This window comes from Sarcophilus harrisii, chromosome 1 (genome assembly GCF_902635505.1).
Source record: "Sarcophilus harrisii chromosome 1, mSarHar1.11, whole genome shotgun sequence".
NCBI lineage: Eukaryota > Metazoa > Chordata > Mammalia > Dasyuromorphia > Dasyuridae > Sarcophilus > Sarcophilus harrisii.
This window is the reverse complement of record NC_045426.1, coordinates 672,369,953-672,387,233: the sequence shown is the minus strand read 5'-3', so window position 1 is coordinate 672,387,233 and position 17,281 is coordinate 672,369,953. Positions and strand designations below refer to the sequence as shown.

Genomic DNA, 17,281 nt, shown 5'->3' with positions numbered 1-17,281 from the left:
AGGCGGAGCCCGCGGAGGGCCGGGACCTCGCGAGCATGCAGCCCCCTTCCCTTAGCACCCCCGGCCAGCTCCCCTTATCTCCCTAGCACCACGCAACAGGCCCCGTGAGGCTCACCTTGTTTCCCGTGTTTGTGTCCCTAGCCTTTAGCTGAGTCCTGGCATACAGTAAGCGCTTAATAAATGCTTTATTCATTGCTCTACCTACCTACACCTACCATTAAGAGACGCGCTTTATCAGCGGTCAGGAGGCAGAATGCTAGACCTGAAATCGGGAAGACCTGAATTCTCACGCTGTGTTTAGATTAAGAACACACTTTTTATCTAAATGATCCTGAGTAAATCATTTAATATGTTTTTCTATCCATAAAAATGGAGATAATAACAGCAAATCAAATTAAATAGTATTTACAGATACACACACACACACACACACACACACACACACACACACAGCATGTTAAGATTTGCAAAGTACCAGATTCACCAGGTATAGGTGAGTGGTCTTCTTAGCTCTAAGAACATCAGGGCACCACACTGCCTCTTCATGACCCTTTTCTTTTTTCTTTTTTTTTGTATTTTTTTATCATTTTTTATTATAATAACTTTATTTATTTATTTATTTAATAGCCTTTTATTTACAGGTTATATGCATGGGTAACTTTACAGCATTAACAATTGCCAAACCTCTTCTTCCAATTTTTCACCTCTTACCCCCCACCCCCTCCCCCAGATGGCAGGATGACCAGTAGATGTTAAATATATATAATAACTTTTTATTGACAGAACTCACGACCCTTTTCTTGACCAAGTACTATATCCTTTTTTCTATCTTCTCCTGTCTCTTACCCTTCTACCCTCCATGACTATGGATCCAGGTCTCTTGGTTGTTGAATTCTCTCTCCTGACTATTCAAATCAGATAAAAGATTAACCAATAATCAATGAATGAGTATCTACTAGGCTGAGTGAGTTCCAAGAAAATATCAAAAGTTTACATTCTATCAAAGGAGGCAACACACAAATGTTTGGATAGTACTTGAGGTTGGCAGAGAAAGCCTGAAGTACTGACATAATACTTACTGAGAGGCAAGTGGGGAAAGACACTAAGGGGAATCAGTTTAACCTGGGGAGGATGAGGGTAGCCCTACTTTATTATGTCTAGCCATAAATCCAAATTATGTCAAACCCCTAAGGTTAAATTTCCCCTATAATCTGTCCGTAGCCTATACCATCTTTGCTGAAGGGTCAATCCACTAGGACATGCCTTATGGTGTCTTTCTCCTTTTTATAACTAACTAATTCTTTTGGGATGCTAAATTATAGATGTAGCCTGTCAGTTAAGGGCATATTCCCACCTCATGGAGTATTCCGCTTCTCTGGGTTAATTGTGAGTTCCACCAGGAAACTTGTCTTTTCCATCATTAAATTGTTAAAACCTCTTTTCTTGTTAACTGTATGCTCTCCCAGCTCTATTTTTATTGTATCTCTTCATTTTTGTCTATCACTTCTTATAAATACATTTTCCTTTTGCCAAAGAGAATGACCATTTTGAATTCTTCCTGAATCCCAACCCTTACATCAATCAATCTCATCATTTAGTGTTCAACCTCAACACATCATTATCCCGAACATATCATTTGGAACTAGGAATTGCTACTTCTGAACACATCACGTACATATGCACAGTAATACAAGGTAATTACCAGGGCAGGAAAGAGAAGGAAAAAAGGAGGTCTGAGCTGAAAAAGAAAACTAGGGATTCTAAGAAGTAGGCATCCGAGGAATGAGGGTATTCTAGGCAAGGGAGACAGCCTGTGAAAAGGCATGGAGGTTGAGTATCTTATATGAGAATGGCAAGAAGATTAAATTAGTATATGTAAAGAGGTGTAATATGTAAGTCAAGAAAGATAGGTTGAAGTCTGGTTGTAAAGAATTTTAAGTACCAAACAGGAGCCTGTATTTTATCTGAGAGGTTATAGGAACTCACTGGAGTTTATTTGAGCAGGGGAGTGAGTTGGTTGGATCTGTGCTTTATTGGTATAGTGATACACACTTGTAATCAGTCCTATTATTAGGAAAGACTGGGTGGATCACTTGAACTCGAATTCTGAGCTATTAAAGTTCTGAGTAAAACTCAAAGAAAGGTTAGTGGATGAAGCTCTGGGGCTGCAGTCAGGAAACAAATTCAAATCTAATCTCAGACATTTACTAGCTGTGTGATCTTGGGCAAGTCAGTTTGTAGGTTATTTAGGCAACCTCTGAAGGACAGAGCTGATGAGATTAGGTTAACATTCCTCTGGATTTTAAGTGAGATTTCACCCAATTGGGAAAATTTTGAATTCCTGCTCATTGCATGGTTTAGCTACATAAGTGGTCTGATTGATTCAGGTACATCCCTTTGTCTGGGTTGCCTGAGTATGGTCTGGGTGAGGTCTCTGTCCAAGAATAACAAAATCAGTCACTCTCCCAACCTCTCATTAGAATAAACCCACTTCATTTTCTCATTTTTTAAAATAATAGCTTTTTATTTTCAAAATACATGCCAAAATAGTTTTTAACATTCACTCTTGCAAAATCTTGTGTTCCAAAATTTTCTCCTTCCTTTCCACTCTATCCTTTCCCCCTAGACAGCAAGTAATCCAATATAACTTAGATGTTCAATTCTTCTATACATATTTTCACATTTATCATGCTACACAAGAAAAAGTAGATGAAAAAGGGAAAAACAAGTTTCTCATTTATTATTAATGAGAGTTTATTTCTGCTTGTTAGGATCACCCATTTTTCCAAGGGTATTTAAAAGTCCATCATTGACCTCATTTTATTATTTGCTAGCTATTATATATTTTATATATATATATATAAATATAAATATATATATATATTATATAGACAATTTCCTTGGGCAACCTCTGTAGAATCACCAAGGCATAGGATTAGGAATTAGGAAACTTGATTCTACTTCTAGCTCTGTCACACAGGAAAATGGATACAGAAAGGGGAAACATCTACTCAAACTTTGTAATGGGAACACAGAACACAGTGCTTTCACAGGTCTGACATTTTACAGTTTTGCAATCCCATTCTCAGGAGCTTAGGTAGCCTTTTGAATAATGAGGATGATCTCAATTAAGGAAGCTCCACTCGGCCATGGGGACTGAGCAGTGACCATGGTATGGCAGATCCAAAATCAAACACAAAAGGGAGCCTTCTGTGGGTGATTTAACCAGGTCTTCTAGGACGGGATTCTCAGTGAATCAGTGCCTTCTCTAGTGATTGGAAGATCCAGTTCCTGCTCTCCCAGAGACAAAAAGATTCAGGATATCCTCAGCTGGAGATTTAGGCTCCCCTTCTCAGGAGCTCAGCATTACACTTCTAGCACTGTTCTACCCATCTGCTTCTGCTCCGTGGTACCACAGTGGATGGAGCAGTTGACTTGGAGTTAGGAAGATCCTAGTTCAAATATACCCTCAGGGGGCAGCTACATGGGCAGTGGATAGAGCACCAGCCCTGAAGTCAGGAGGACCTGAATTCAAATGTAGTCTCAGACACAACACTTTCTATTTGTGTGACCCTGGGCAAGTCATTTAACCCCAATTGCCTCAGCAATATATATATATATATTTATATATGTGCTCAGACACTCCCTAGTGGTGTGACCCTGAGCAAGTAACTTCACTTCTGTTTTCCTTGGTTTCCTCAATGGTAAAATGGGGATAATAACAGTCCCTGCTTCCACGGTCAAATGAGATAATGTTTATAAAACGTTTGGCACAAAGTTGATACTATATAAATACTTATTCCCCTCCCCTTATCCCCCCACTGCAGAGAACAATGTAGTGGTCACAACAGTGTCAACGAAGCCCTCCTTCCTACGCAAGACTTTTCCTAATTTCCACCAGTTGTCATAGCATATTTATTTTGTATATGCTCCCTGTGATGTATGTTGGGTAAATCACTTAGCCTTAGGCAATATCCTAGGAAGGCAAATTGCTCAAGAGTCACAGATCTGCATTGGTAGAGGGAATTTTATTACCTGGAATTTCCTACACTGATTAAATCACTGATTCAAAGGAACCCTGTATAGGCACTGTATACACACAAAATAAAATTTATACACATACATACATCCTCACTCATTTTTTAAAAAACCTACCCCAAACTTGTAGCAGAGTGTGCATATTTATCTGCTAATTCCAGAACCCTAGGACAGGCACTATTATCTTAATTATATTTCCTATACCAGGCACACAATCAATGTTTAATGAAAGCTTGCAGAATGAATTGAATGAATTAATGAAAGTCATAACACTGAAAGAGAGGATCAAAAGTTATTTAGGGAACTAACATATATAAAACTGATTCATAAAATACATAACATATATAACATATATATATATATAACAAATATACGAAATATATAACAAAATTCATTTTTTTATTCATTCTCCAGTAACATTCTAATCAAAATATGCGAGCAAATAATTCTCAAAAGAATTGCAAATTGTAAGTCAAATGAAAGACATTCCAAGTCATTTATGTAAGAAATGCAAATCAAAATAATTGAAATTTTACTTCATACCCTGCAAGTTGGCAAAATCACAACAAGAGAATGGTTAATGTTAGAAGGGTTTTGGAAAGACAAATACACTTACACCCTGTTGGCAGAGCAGTGAATTGGTCAAACTATTAGAAAAAGCAATTTGAATTATGCTTTTTAAAAAAAGTCACTAATCTGTTCATAACCTTTGAACTACAGTTCCCACTTCTTAGGAGAGATATGCCATAAAAAAGTCAAAGATAGAATTTAACTCTCAAGAGTATTAACGTGTTAATACAGCACATCCACATAGTATCAATGAAATAGAAACAAAAGATCTAGTGACTGGAGAATGGATAGGCTAATCATGATAGAATATTAATGCATTCTAAGAAATGATGAAGTCAGTGAAGTATGGGAAAACTCTTAGGAAGTTCTCTGTTGCAAAATGAAGGAGAAACAAGAAAACTATACAAAATAATTGCAACAATGTAAATGAAAATATCAACAATGACAAAAATGAAACTCAGTGCTGCCTAATTATAAGGACAAAAGTCTGTCAGATGAATAGATGAGAATATATATATATAGACTAGGGTCTATGGGTCAAGGGTTCCTTAGGCCAGTTGATTACTGGGTAGAAAGATTCTCAGGTGGAGAGATCCGTGATTAATTAGGTCAGTGGTATACCCTTAGTCTCCTTTTGTCTCAAATTCCAGGTCCAACAGCATCTCTAACTGCCTGCTGGACATCATCACCTAGAGGTCCTACCAGCTATTTAAGTTTTGCAAGCCTCAAATTGAACGTATCCTCTCTTTTCTCAAATCTTTGTTTCCACCATCATCTAAGATAGTACTTTGCACATAATTATCTTTTCCACATCTCAACTTTCCAACTTTCCCCATTGCAGTTTTGATATATTGTGTATTAGTATAAAAAATTAAAAGGGAATTTTTGGAGAGTTTTGGGTAAGCCACAGATGATATGCAAAGGCTATCAGATAACAGAAAAGTTTAGAAACTCAGAAATGCATAAAATAGCTGTATAGTATTGTATACTATCAACCCAAATTTTATAAGGTATTTTAATAACTTTATAAAAGAAAAAGAAAAAAAATCAGACTTCTTCTCTAGTATGGGTCAAAAATACTTGGATTTTCCAGATCATAGGTAACCATACCCCAACCCCATCAATGTGGAAAGGATAACTGTACTAGGTACTTGATAAATTGAATTGAATTGAAGGTCAGTAAGTAAGTGGCCATGCTGGCCACTGGGTCAGTGGACCCTTTGGTAGATGGATCTGAAGGTGAGACCCAAGATTCAAAAGGAGGTCCTGTGTAGTGTGGCCTCCAGGACTCAGAACACTAGTCCTTCCCTTCAGCTATCATTTAGGAGTAGAGGCACTCAGACTTGGGCTCAGCTTTTACTCTAGGTCTTCTTATTAGAACAACCCAGAAAAAAAAAAAAAAAAAAACATCCCCTCACATATAGACTATAATCACATCTGGTTCAGGAAAGAAGTTGTGTAGAACCAACAGAGATCACCTTGAACCTGGAACAAGCCGGATTGGAGCTGGGCCTTGAAGCTGAGGAGGCACCTGTAGAGATCAAGAAGGTCCCTCCCGGTTGTCTCTACCCCCTCCCACCTCATGGTCTTTCTTCTTTCCTTCCTCTTCCCTCCCCTCACTGCTCCAACACGTATCATCTGGTTGTCAGAGTTTACTTCCTGGAAGTAGCCCCAGATATTTCTGCAACCCCCCAGTTGTTGGTAAGTCTCAGAAACCAGCAGAGCACTCCAATCTACCGACTACTGCACCAACGGAGCTCAAGATCCATGGTAAGCGACTCTTTCTGTTCCTCCCTCCCTGCCACCCCTTATTCTTACTCACAGGAATGTTTGAAGAAAGCAGAAGTAACAAATTCAAGCTCTACTAACATTTCTTTTGGCTCAGGAGAACCTGAGAGGTTCTTGGCCCCATGTGTGTGTCTAGGGAGGGTAGTCAGGAACAGCAGTAGGAGGCAAAGGATGCAATATAGTGGAGGGAAGGGAGGAAGGACTCCCTCAAGGCTGAAATCACAAGATATATAGGGAAAAGAGATGAAACTTGAGATGTAAACTGAGGGAGAGAAGGTTGCCTAAAAGTTAGGCAAAGAAGTCTGGGTTTTTTCTTCCAAATGAGAGCCACTGTGGGATAAAGTCAGTCTGCTACAGTAGAAAAACTTGGAGTCAGGAAAACCTGTTTCCAGTTCCTAACTTTGTATTTTTGAATGAGATATCTAACTACTCTCAGCCTCAGTTTTCTCATCTGCAAAATGGGGGTGACTTTGTGCACTACTGACCTTAGTGGTTGTTGTGGGGATCAAATAAGGCAAGGTAAAGAAACTTAATGGACCTTAGTGGATAACCTGTTGTCATTATTCACTGGGGGTCCAGACTTACCTGGTACCTCTCCTGCTAGAGACAATGACAGAGGCTGGGTCTCATGTGTTTGTCCAGTCCATGACACCAATCTCTTCCCCTGGCCTAGGACCATTTCTTTTTGGCTCCCATGTTAAATGGCATGAGTTTTCCCAGGAGAGAGTGGTAGAATCAGCCCTGGGACTCAAAGAGCTTGCTTTCATAGAAGACTTTGCTTACTTCTCATCCAACCCTTTCCAGCTCTCCTTGCTTTTGTTTCTTCAAAACCCCACCCCCAATTAGGGCACGTTGGTGCCCTCATTTTTCTTTAATGCCATTGGGCAATGGCTATGTTAGTAACATGCTATAGCTACCTGGGTGGGGAGAGGAGAGATAGGCAGTATCTGGCGGGGGGAAGGAAATATGGGCCATGGTTGAAGGGGGAATATAAGAAAGGGGATAATAATAGTTAAAGTGGGGGGAGGGGGAGAAGGAGGGGGGCGGGCCTGGCTGGTGATGACCTGAAAATTGAATTCCAAGGGGGTGGGGGCTTCCTGTGGGCCCCAGGGGCCCACAGACTGTTCAAGCAAAATAGGTCAGAAAGACTTGTCCCCACTTATGGGACTGAGACAGGGTAGGGCAATATTTGTGACAGCATTGAAGATGTTTGGGTCTTCAACCCATCTCCTAAGTCAGTTTCTCCAGAGGCAGGAGTGTTCAAGTAAATATTTATCAGTTTAGTATAAAAGAAAACTGACATGCTTCCCTTTAAAAAACCTTTTTTAAATTAGAATTTTATTAGTATATTATTTTGTTTTTACTTTGCCCCAGATTTCCTCCATATTTCATTCCCTCCTCTCAGAGAGCATCTCTTATAACCAAAAAAAAAAAAAAAAAATATATATATATATATATATATATATATTTAAAGAGGAAGAGGAAAAAAATGAGCAAAACAGATCAATATATCAAAAAAAATCTGAAGATATATATGTTTCACATCTGTGGAGTCTCCGACCCCGTAAAGGAGGCAAGATGGAAATACTTTCTCATCTTTTCTATGGAGCCAAGTTTGTTCAAGATTTTACAACATTCATATCCGATTGCTTTATGAAGTCTGTTCTATTTACATTGCTATAAACACTGTCTATTGCTGTTTATGGGTATGCTGTTTATGACCCACTGTCTATGGATCCATCAGTCAGCATCATCAGCTTATTGATCTTTCTATATTTCTCCGTCTTGCTTCTCACAAGTCATATTCTTCTATTCACATACTACAGTTGATCTAGCTATCTTCCAATAGACATATCAAAATTCTTTCCACATTTATGCTACTACAAAAAGTACTGCTATAAATATTCTCACGTTCATGGAGCTTCTGTGTCAGTGCCCTTTTGGGGGCATGTGCCCAGCAGTGGGATTTCTAGATCAGTCCAGAGACTCACTTTCTAAGAGATCATTCGACAAGAGTAATCTGGACACCATTCAGAACTTTTAATTGGAGAAGCTGAACAACTTTGTGTGTGTGTATTGCTCTGTATATGTTTATCTGCATGTTCATAATCTCTGACCATCTTGGTTTGTCTGTGTGCTTATAGATAAGCAGACTTTGGTTTGATGTCAAAAAAATTTTTTTCTAGCAATCACAATTGTCCCAAAGTAAAACAGTCCATACAGTGCTGTCAAGTACTAGTTCCACTATCCTTTAGGGGCTTTTGAGAAGCAGCTGGCTAAGCAGCCATAAGAATTAGAACGGATTCCTGTTCACACAAGGTTGGACTGGATGTCTTCTCAAGTCTAACCCATCTTTGAATTCTGAGATTCTATGATGCTTTGTGTCTCACAGGAGAGTCACCAGGACTTTCAGAATCTTAAAGCTAAGTTCCAGGACCTGCAGACTGGTTTTAGTGAGGTACCCAAGAAGCCACCATTACCCAAGGGCTCTCAAGTGCCATGTCTGGCTCGTGTGCATACTGTTTCTGAGAGTTCATCTCCTTCTGGGGCTTCTGCAACTAACCACAAAGGCCCTCCATGGCAAGGACAAGGGGCCCCACCTAGTACGTGGCACCCTAATTTAGGAAGAGGCCCTCAAGCCAGAACCAGGACCAGGGAGACTTCCAGAGACCAGCAGCCACCATGGAGAATTGCAGGAAATGTTGGAAAGAAGGCATCCTCACCTCCAAACCCCATCCCCTTGAGTTCTTCAAGGACTCCTAGGAAGGAGCCGGCCCCAAGTGTCCCCCGCAGGAAACCTCTGCCCCCTCTGAAGACTCTTGGTCCCCAGCCTCCCAAGCCCCCCCTCCCACCAGGTATCCTGAACTTAGAACAATTCAGGAGGAAAGCAATCATACACAAAAGACCTACAGGTGAGTTTTTGGATTGTCAAGAAAAATTGGAGGAGGATGCAGAACCTGGATTATGGTGGTTTGGGGAGGGTGAGGATTGGGGTTTAGAGCTCCAATATGACCAGGACCCAGTTGTTCCACTCTCTGGTTGAGAAAGTGACTTACCTAAAGGGGTTACTTAGCTAATATTGGGGATGATATTCAAATCCAGTCTTTCCCACTGGGAGAAAAAAACATTTCAAATCTTCATAAATAAGTCATTATTATACAATTTGCATGGCTCCCTCCAGTGGGTAGCTGTGGGGTCAGACTCTCCTGAAAGCCTTCAATTGTCCTGGTATAACTCTATCCAGGCAAGAAAACCATCTTGAATAAGGCGACCCAAGTGACAGCGCTTCAGAAGCCAGGATCCTTTTCCAGTAGTAGCCGGCTGGGCCCCCCAGTCCCTCCCATTCCACAGTAAGTCTAGGGACTTGGGAAGGGTGGAGGGGGCACTTTGGAGAGGCTGTGGGAAGGTCCTATGGCCTTCTCTAATCCCACTTTCCCCTCAGGGATCCAGATGAGATCTATGATGATGTGGAGCCAAACCCTTGTCCACCAGGCCCCAAGAGGAGAGGTGTGTATCCACGAGGGAAGTGGAGCATGAGGCTGTAAATTTTAGGAGAGGTGGTGTGGATTTTCCAGTCTACAATCCTTTCTAGGATACTAACTTACTTCTGAAGCACTTCCCTTTCAATGAGTGGTACAGCCTCCATTTTAAAAGCAAGGAAACTGATGCCTCATACTGCAAAGTCACTAGATCAGGGTCTGGAGATGAGGTAAGTTTTAGAGAGAGGAGTTTTAGGTGGCTAACTCCTTTGATCATGCCCAGGGCCAGGTCCCTTTTAACCTAGCTGGATTAATTGATGGGATCTGAACCTGCGGTCCTGGGGACAAAAACCTAGTTAGGTGGTTCTCAAATTTTTTGGTCTCAGGGGGCCTCCTAAAAAGCTTTTGTTTATGTGAGCTCAATCTATTGACACTGTTTTAGAGATTAAAACTGCTAAAATTTGAGAATATTTGAATTCACTTTTCAATAACAATAAATCCATTTTATACATGAACATAAATAGCTTTTTAAATAAAAATAGCCAATTTTGGGGGGAAATTAAGGGAATAGTATTGCTTTACATATTTTTTGCAAATTTCTTTAATGTCTGGTTTAAGATTTTCCTCTGTTTCTTCATTCACTCGGCTGCCCTGTTATTTTGAGCCAAAATTAAGAAAATCCAGCTTCAAACAGATATGTCATTGGAAAAGGAATATTTTAGGAGGCAAATAATGCCTTGGAATTATGAAAATAGTTTTGACCTCATGGACTTTCCAGCAAAGAACCCCCACTCATTCTTCCTGCATTTCAATTCTTTTTTTCTCAGGATTTTAGGGACTCACTTATTCCTGGAATTTGAGTTTCCATTCACCACTTTGTGACCCTAAGCTGCATCCCATTTCCCTTCCTGTAAAATGGGCTCAGAGCTGGAATTTGAATGTAGGTCCTCTGATTCCAAAATCAGCATCTTTCGTCTATGTGATATTGCCTCTTGCAGAGATCAAGGGAAACATCGTTTAAAAAAAAAAAAAAAAAAAAAAAAAAGAGTCCTTAATTGATCCTAATCCTTCAATAAGCCTCTGGGGACTTATTTGGAGGTTCTAATATTGCCCTGTGATCTCTTATTTCCATTTTCTTCCTCATTTGACCCTGTGGCCTGTCCCTGGGTTTCCTCATTACACTTGTGACACAGATAGCTCTACCCTTCCCCCACTTACAAGTGACTCCTCCAACAGTCTTCAACTGCTCCTTCAGAAAACCATCTCAACTCTGAGTGCAAGTCAGCCTTGTAATATAGTGAGTATTCAATCATTGCGGGGGGTCAATATAGAAGTTGGATGAATTAGCTTCCAGAGGACCCAGGGGAGTCTGGCACATGCTGGGGGATTAGATGAGACAAATTTGGATCTCTTTTCCAAGTCTGAGGTGCTTAAATGACCCCAAATATAGCTGCTTCTGTTTTTTTTTTCTTTTTGGGGGGGGGGTCTTTCCTGGCCTTTTCCTGAGGTCCTCGGTGAAGCTTGCGACATCTCCTCATTAGCACACAGTTGACCACAGAAAGTTTTGGCTTCCTACCACTGCCTCTCCTGTGTTTCCGGGTAAAGGTTGCAGAATTAAAGGACTCTATCTGTGGGACCCCTTCCCAGACAGCTGAAATCTTAAGAGTCAGCAACTTTCTGTCCTAGTGAAACCCCACAATTACACTTGCCTAGTAGTGACATGAAATGGATTTAGCTCTCGAGGATGAAAGGAAGTTCTGGTTTTCTCCATTTGTTCAGTTGTTTGTGACTCTTTATGATCCTAAGAACTGTAGCACATTAGGCTCTCAACCTGAATGACATCTTCTGATGTCATTATTTTGGGGAGTGGGGTAGCTCAAGACAATTGGGGTAATGACTTGTCCAGGGCCACATAAGGAAGCAAAGAAGTGTTGTCTGGGGCTGGGTTTGAACCCAGGGTCTCCTGACTCCAGGGCTGGTGCTCTATCCACTGCACCATCTAGCTGCCCCTTTTTGATATTACTTTTTAGTATCTTACTATCATTCATGGGATTTTCTTGGCAAAAATATTGTAGTTTGCCACTTCCTTTTCCAGTGGATCACCTTTTATCAGAACTCTCACTATGACCTTTCCATCCTGAGTGACCCCCATGGGATAGTTCATAGTTTCAATTAACTATGTGAATTCCTCTGTTATTTAGGAAGAGTTTCTCTCAAACATAGGCTTTCCCATCATTTGATTTCAAAGTCAGTGCCAGGAATCTCATTCACTGCCCCATAAATCTCCTCTGGCTTCCTAGGGTTACCTTATTAGGAGGAGTTGGATGTTTTGAGATCCATAGTAAAAGCTCCCTCAGAGCTTTGGGTTAACTTTGAACTACTCATCAATATCAATTCAGTGACACTGGAGCATTCCTATAACTGTTCATTCAGGGGCCTTTTTGAGGCCCTTAATCTCCCTTCTTCCTTTTAAAGAGCAGCTGCTCCTCACCACCACCCCCCCCCCACAAACTTTTCCAAATTCAGTTTCCAAAGTGGAAAATGGTCTTTGGCTCCTGGTTTCTGTCTAAATGTCTGGTCTCTTAGGAATCCCAACAGTAGAAATGATCTGAGTAATTTATAAAGAAAATAAGTGAAGCCAGGAAGGTTAATGATTTGCCTAAAGGAGTAATTGGAACTAGAACTCTAATATTGATTAGACCTCATGCTCTTTGCATTGCACCTGATAGTCGTTCAGTATTCTTTCAAGTTTAATTATGTTTTTAATTCTTAATTTTGCTTTAATTTTCATTTTCTCTGTTTCAATCAGTATATTGATATGGACTCAAATTCCAAATTTTTTTGGGGGAAGGGGGGGAAAAGAGGAATCTTGTCTTAGTCCAGAGGGCTCAGATCTAGTTAGCTGGCAGACTGTGAAGAGGGGTGCAGGAAGGTCTACTACATTGTCTATCTCACTACTGGCTCCCTGCCAAGTGCTACCTTCCAAGGGATTGATATGCTGTGGTGTAGAGAACTAGACCTGAAATCACCCTGTTAAGTGCCTCCTCTTTCCTTATCTACAATATGGGGATATTGCTATCCTTATCTACAATATGGGGATATTGCTACACACAACTTCCCTCTCTTGCTTTCTGGTTATGAGTGTGTTGTAAGCTTCCAGACATTATATATAAAAATGAATTATTCCTGTGCTTCATGATGCTCTGCTCCTATTTACACACATACACACTTTACCTCCTTTCAATGCGTATCAGAACAGTCCAGTTGTCTGGAATAGCAAAAGTAATTTTACTGCATGTGGTTAAGAGTAGTACTTAATTGAACTTAATTGTAGAACTTAATTGAACAGTTTTGTGAAGGACAGATTAGAGTACAGCTTCAGAATCCATTTCCTTAGGTCTTGGGTCTCAAGTGCCCAAACTATTTCTGGCCTTAGGTATCCTCAATTCACTTCCCTCAGTTCACCTCTCCGTAAGTCCCCAGGAAAACTATCTTTCGAATCTGAGGTGAAACTCCTGCACCCGAATAAGAATTCCATCGACCATATCACCAAGTGGTCATTAAAAGCGGCTCGCCAACCACTCATGTGCAACCTGCTACCTCCTATGGCAGTTCATTCTATTTTGCTTTTGCAGCTCTCACCTGCTGTTGCCTCGCTCCATCTTCTGATGCCAAGGATGACTGTAGTCTAGTCCTTCCACCATGACAGTTCCTCCCGATAGATGTCGGGTCCCTGTTTAGTTTTCTGTTACCTGATTCTCAGATGGCAGGGCCCAGACTGCTCCTTCTGCTTCCTCTCGAGTTCTGTTTCTCCACATATGGTCCTCTTAAAGGCAGCCTGGGAGGACTATCCAAATGCAATCTCTCTAAAAATTTCTGAGTCTGGATCACTATCCATTACTGTCTCTAAATCCATATCTGTCTCTAAAGTAAATGTATTGACAGATTAATCTTGGGGTTTACTAATCCGCTTTCAATCATTTGATTTCTAGGCATTCTTCATTCTATCGTTTTCTCTGCATTCTCTCCTGATTCATTGTACCCTCTCCCTCATAAGGGAGTCAGTAGTGTCATCCACCAAGAGTTGTTTTAAAGGATCCTCACCTTACAGAGAATCTCTCTTGAAGTCTGTGGAGATCATCCTCCATATTGCTACAGACCTTTGGCAAGCCAGTCTCACTTTTAATTTGCTCCCTCCAGACACTTCACTCAGATATTATTACTGTTAATACCAGAATCAACTTGCCGTTCCTGTGAAAGACAGAACCTCCCTAGTTTATGTCCATAAATGACTGCTGTTATAATATGTAGACACCGCATATTCAAGTTGTAATACTGGGGACAAGGAGGAAGCCTGTGAAGAACCCAGAGTTGGGGGGGGGGGGGGGGGGGGGGGGTAAGAAGAGCCCAATACCTTGGTCCCCTTTGTCAGCCTGGCTGTTTGGCTTTCTCAGATAATCTACTGGCTGCAGAGAGAACTCTAAAAGATTTCCAACAAGCTGGCCGGCAACTGTGGTAACTTAAGGGTTCAGGGTGCAGGGATGGGGTCTGAAAACTGAATGGGGAGTCTGGGGGGCAAGGCATCTGTAGCCTGTTACAATTATGAATGTAACTATCCATCTTCAGGAATAGTTGGAAACCTGCAGAAGAGGCTAACACAGAGGAAATCTCTAACCCCCTGAAGCAGTACAAGAAAGAAGAAAAAGCAGAAAGGGAATTCAGGAAGAAATTTAAGGTCAGGACCAAACATTTCTACACCATCACCCTCTTTTCAGTCTAATCTAGCCCAGGTATGAACAGGATCTGATGAGGTTTTAGGGTCTGGAGACAATTTATCAGAGTAGCTGTAATCGCAGTAAATGGTTTTTTTACATTAGACTTTCAGGGTGAATAACTTGGGGTAAAAGAAAGTGACTGAAGCTATCCTACCATTATGTGCTCTTAGTTTGAAGGTGACATTGTGACCTTGACAAGGATGATGATTGACCCTAATGCCAAAACCCGTCGTGGAGGTGGTAGAAACTTGGCTATCAGACGTGGGGAGATCATGGATGTAATCCAATTCACCAGCAAAGAACAGATTCTATGCAGAGATGTCAGTGGAAAATGTGAGTTGGTTAGTATGCTCTGGGAATGGGTGAGCCACTTGTCCTTGTAATCCCATTAAGCCCATCATTCCCTTTTTGCAGATGGTTTCATCCCTAGAAGAGCTCTGCTCCCCCTGTAAGTGATCATGCTGAGGATACATGGGCAAAAAGTGTGGGTGGTGGGAGGGTTGTTGTCTATCCTCAAACCCATTTAGAGATGGGCTGGCATTTGCTGACTATTTATGGTCCATTCTCTTGTTGACAGGGAGACAGAAGTATATGACGACGTTAGTTTCTAAGGTAGGTACATGACCACCATGATTTGCTTCTGCTATCAGTTCCAAATCTGTGGGGGAAAGGCAGCATGAGGGCTTGGGTTGAGCCAGCCTTGTTCTCTTGGGGTAGCAAAGGGGACTGGTGATGAGATTTTGACCCAGCCCTAATCTCCCAAGGGAATTTTAGGATAAAAAGCACTTGGAGCTACTGACCTACCTGAAGGGCTGTAGAGCCCCATCTTCCTTTGCAGAGAATACTTGGACTAGGCAGTCTCCTACGTGGTGGGTAGAGAAAACTACAAGTTTCTCCTTCATGTGCTTTTAACTCATCAGTTTATACTGTTCTCATGCATGAACACTGACTGTATTAAATTACCTCTTCAAGTGGCTCTCTCCTTTCTTCTGTGTTCCCATCTCCTAGACCTCTCCCTTCAGGGAGATGTGGAAGGGAGAGATTTGGGTCAGAAGAGAGGGGAAAAAGCAAGGGAGAATGAATAGTTTACACTTCAAGAGGTTATCTCACTCATACTCTCCTATAGCATAGAAGGAATTAGTAGGTAAATACATCTAACTTGGTTTAAACAGGAGTTTGTAGAAACTCTGGATGGGACATTCATTCAATCAGTTCTAAGGAATGTTGACAAGCAAAAAGAGTTTTATCTATCGAAAGAAAGTTGAAGCCAAGACCAGAAAGAGGGAGAGGCTGATTTCTTGAAGAATCTGCTCAAGGGAACTAGTTTTATAAAATAAATTGGCTATGTAGAGTTGGAAAGAGGTGTTCCCTATTGGGAGAAGCTAGTTATAGCTATCTAAGAACTTAAACTGTGACCTGACCAACCAATAAGGTTCTTAATTCAACTTTTTGCCTTTTACAGTCACTGTTGCTGTGAAGAATGGGTGTAAGTGTGAAAGGCAAGAGGCGTGTCTAAAAATTCGATGCCCAAATTCTAGATACTGACAGTGAAAAGTAGTGAGTCTAGTCACCACAAGGGGGAGAGATGAAAGATGGGAGTCCTAGCAGGAAACCTTCAAAAAGTTGATGGCAACGATAATAATCAGAACCTCTATTTACCTCTTTAATGATCTAAATGATCTAACAATCCCAGCCAGCTCCAAGTACACTATGAATTACAAATCATTCAATATCAAAGACAGAGATTCAGAATATAACGAACACTTCTAACAGACTTCACAACAAGGTTAAGAGGCTTTCAGTAACTGGTATTTATTATCAAAGTCGTAATGTCAACAAGATGCCACAACTACAAAAAAAATTGCATACATTGCAATCTCAATGCAAACAGTCAAATGGAATCCCAGTCATTAAAAAAGTAATTAAAATCACCCCAGAAAGCAACTGAATTTTAACATCTTTATACATCCAGCCAACAAATTAAAATGGTTAACAAGAAAACAAAATACAAATTTGGAAGTCTGGTATTGATGTTAAAAAAAAAAAAGGCAACTGCTTAGGCATTTCTATCAATTCGTACATCAATCTCTCTGCCACTGAGTTTTATCCCATTCATCATCCGGCAGGCTCTCTCTGCCACCTCTGGGGACTCAAACTTAACCACGCCACAACCCTTGGATTTGCCATTCTCCATCTTGATGTCTGCATACAACACATGACCTGAACAGAGGAAGAGAAAAGAGCAAAAATGGATCAGACCACCAGACCCATGACAAAGTCCCATGTCCCCAGCTTTCTGGGAGTCCACTAAGTCCAGAACACTTGCTGGATTATGAGCAATAAACTCACAGAAATAATTCCTTTCAAATTCTGCCACACTGACAATAGAACATGAATTCTTTTAAAATGTTAAATAGCTGACCTGCTGTTCCTCTTCTAACATGTCTACAATATTTGTAAATCCATCAAAAAGCTGGCTACCAGCTATACTCTTTAGGCTTTAGGAAATGTTGTATAACGCTCAACAATTCCCAATCAGAGTTCATCTCAAAGGCTTTAGATGTTTTTCCCTTAATTGGCATTTTATACATGTTTCACGTTATTTACTGAACTGCTCAAGGAACTTTAATG

General features: G+C 40.8%; 2 protein-coding genes across 8 annotated transcripts in view; one reads left to right on the top strand and one right to left on the bottom strand.

The window, feature by feature from the left end:
- Positions 1-6,040: 6,040 nt before the first annotated feature.
- Positions 6,041-16,677, top strand: PRAM1 (PML-RARA regulated adaptor molecule 1). Of its 2 annotated transcripts, none has more exons than XM_023496903.2 (10): positions 6,041-6,378; positions 8,789-9,308; positions 9,641-9,746; positions 9,839-9,903; positions 14,330-14,390; positions 14,502-14,610; positions 14,821-14,983; positions 15,065-15,098; positions 15,228-15,262; positions 16,113-16,677. In XM_023496903.2, the coding sequence occupies exons 1-9, from the start codon at positions 6,376-6,378 to the stop codon at positions 15,259-15,261; spliced, it is 1,095 nt and encodes a 364-aa protein (XP_023352671.1). In that variant the 5' UTR covers positions 6,041-6,375; the 3' UTR covers position 15,262; positions 16,113-16,677. The 2 variants fall into 2 exon arrangements, with proteins under 2 accessions (XP_023352671.1, XP_023352672.1); XM_023496904.2 differs by lacking the exon at positions 16,113-16,677 and adding an exon at positions 15,415-15,607 and having other exon boundaries at positions 6,229-6,378.
- Positions 16,444-17,281, bottom strand: part of HNRNPM (heterogeneous nuclear ribonucleoprotein M) — a 37,915-nt gene continuing 37,077 nt past the window's right edge. For all 6 annotated transcript variants that reach the window (XM_012542278.3, XM_012542279.3, XM_031948305.1 and 3 more), the window contains one exon: positions 16,444-16,870. In XM_012542278.3, the coding sequence (XP_012397732.1) occupies positions 16,707-16,870 (164 nt within the window). In that variant the 3' untranslated portion in view covers positions 16,444-16,706. The remainder of the gene's footprint in view (positions 16,871-17,281) is intronic.